The sequence below is a fragment of the Priapulus caudatus genome, unplaced genomic scaffold (assembly GCF_000485595.1).
Source record: "Priapulus caudatus unplaced genomic scaffold, Priapulus_caudatus-5.0.1 Scaffold19, whole genome shotgun sequence".
NCBI lineage: Eukaryota > Metazoa > Priapulida > Priapulimorpha > Priapulimorphida > Priapulidae > Priapulus > Priapulus caudatus.
The window spans coordinates 605,003-607,075 of NW_014577080.1; the positions used below are offsets into that span (position 1 = coordinate 605,003).

The 2,073-nt window shown below is 47.9% G+C and overlaps 1 protein-coding gene across 1 annotated transcript in view; it reads right to left on the reverse strand.

Moving 5' to 3' along the window:
- LOC106811393 (loricrin-like) overlaps positions 1-1,302 on the reverse strand; it is a 2,084-nt gene extending 782 nt beyond the window's left edge. Inside the window, exons 1-2 of the mRNA XM_014814983.1 lie at positions 1,195-1,302; positions 463-856 (exon numbers count right to left, since the gene is read on the reverse strand). Coding sequence (XP_014670469.1) covers positions 463-850 — 388 coding nt within the window. The 5' untranslated portion in view covers positions 851-856; positions 1,195-1,302. The remainder of the gene's footprint in view (positions 1-462; positions 857-1,194) is intronic.
- Positions 1,303-2,073: the final 771 nt, after the last annotated feature.

Here is a 2,073-nt window from a genome sequence, read left to right on the forward strand (position 1 = left end):
AGATGTTGTGTGTGTGCTTGTGAGTGTGTGTGATGGTGTGTGTGTGTGTGTTGTGCTGCTGCGGTGCGTGTGTATGTGTATGCCGTGCGCGTGCGTGCCTGTGCGCTGTGTGTGTGGTGTGTATGTGTGTAGTGTGTGTGTGTGTGTGTGTGTGGTGTGTGTGTGAGTGTGGTGTGTGTGTGTGGCTGATGTGTGTGTGGGTGTGGTCCGTGTGTGTGTGGTGTGTGGTGTGTGTGTGTGTGTGTGTGTGTGTTGTTGTGGCTGTGTGGTGTGTGTGTTTGTGTGTGTGTGGTGTGTGCGTGTTGGTGGTGTGTGTGGCGTCCTGTGTCCTGTGTCTGTGTGTGTCGGTGTGCCGTGCGTCTGTGCGTGCGGCGTGTGGGCGTGTGTGTGTGTGGTGTGTTGTGTGTCAGTGTGTGTGTGCGTAGCGTGGCTGTGTGTGTGCGTGCGCGCGAGTATGGCCGCCCTGGAGTCCGCCAATGCCGCCGCCACTGCTGAAAGAGCCTCCGCCGCCGCTGCGGAAGGAGCTACCTCCGCCGCTGATGAAGGAGCCACGGCCGCTGCCAGTGGAGGGGGTGACGATGCGTCTGGTGGTGACCGTCTGACCGCCGCCCTGGAGTCCGCCAATGCCGCCGCCACTGCTGAAAGAGCCTCCGCCGCCGCCGCTGCGGAAGGAGCTACCGCCGCCGCTGCTGAAGGAGCCACCGCCGCCGCTGTTGAAGGAACCGCCGCTGGAGAAGGTACGGCCGCTCGAGGAACCCTGTCGTAGTCCAAGGATTCCCTCTTTGCCAAAAGCATCGCCCATCACCGCTACAGAGTAGCTCAGCAGAAATGCAACAGCAAGGATCTTCATGGTGAACTAGATGGAAGAGACGGAGAGCAAATGCATATAGTGCGAACACGAAATGTTCAATATCACGAATCTGTACGGAAACCTTCTGCACACAACTGCAACTAATAGCTCTATGTAAGTGTTGTTTCACGCATCCAGCTCTTTTTTTAATTGGACAGTGTTTTGTCCACCATCAAAATGTTCGAACGTCGGATAACTTTTAGAGAATTTTACGTTGAGAGTGAAATTGATGTATTATATGACGTATTAACGTAATTTAATACATTGGTACGTGGATTAACTCTCACATGAATAACAAGACAAAGCAAAAGCTTTTCTCCGCACTAGCAGATATTTCCACTTACCTGTGGGAGAGCCAGTGGTCGCAGCGACTAGTCCTTATGGGTGTTAAGCAACCTGTGAAAATCCGTCCAGGTCCCCCAGCTATTTATACTCCGTGACGCTCATCTCTGACCCGTGAAGGACTGCTGCATAAAGTATCCTCCAGGCAGGGCTTACGTGGAGGTGTGTCTAGTTGTGGGCGTTTGATTTTTTCACTTTCACCGACAATAGCGGGCGGCCTTACATTACTAACCGGCTTCTCCGCTATTGGTCGGTCATTCTCGAGATGGTTTTTTCCATTCAACTAAGGATTCTTAGCCGCCATTCTAATTCACTGACGCGAGCAGAAAGAAATGACCTTCGGCATTGTTAAAAAGATGGGACGGGCCGAATAAGGACGAGCCTTGTAAGCACTTGCTATTACCTGGATAGTCTACGTGTGACGCCCAACTTGTGTGACCAATATGTGGAAACCTTATTAATTTAATCTATCTACTCACTATCTATTGGCTACCTACCTACCTACGTAACTACGTACGTGCATGCATGCACAGATACATACATACATACATACATACATACATACATACATACATACATACATACATACATTACGAATACATACATACATATCATACGATACATACATACATACATACTACATACATACATACATACATGCATACATAGCATACATACCATACATACATACATACATACATTACATACTATAATACAATACATACATACAGTACATACATACATACATACATACATACATACATACACATACACATACATAACATACATACATACATACATACAGTACATACATACATCACATACATTACAACATACATACATACAATACGAGGACATACATACATACATCACATAAACAT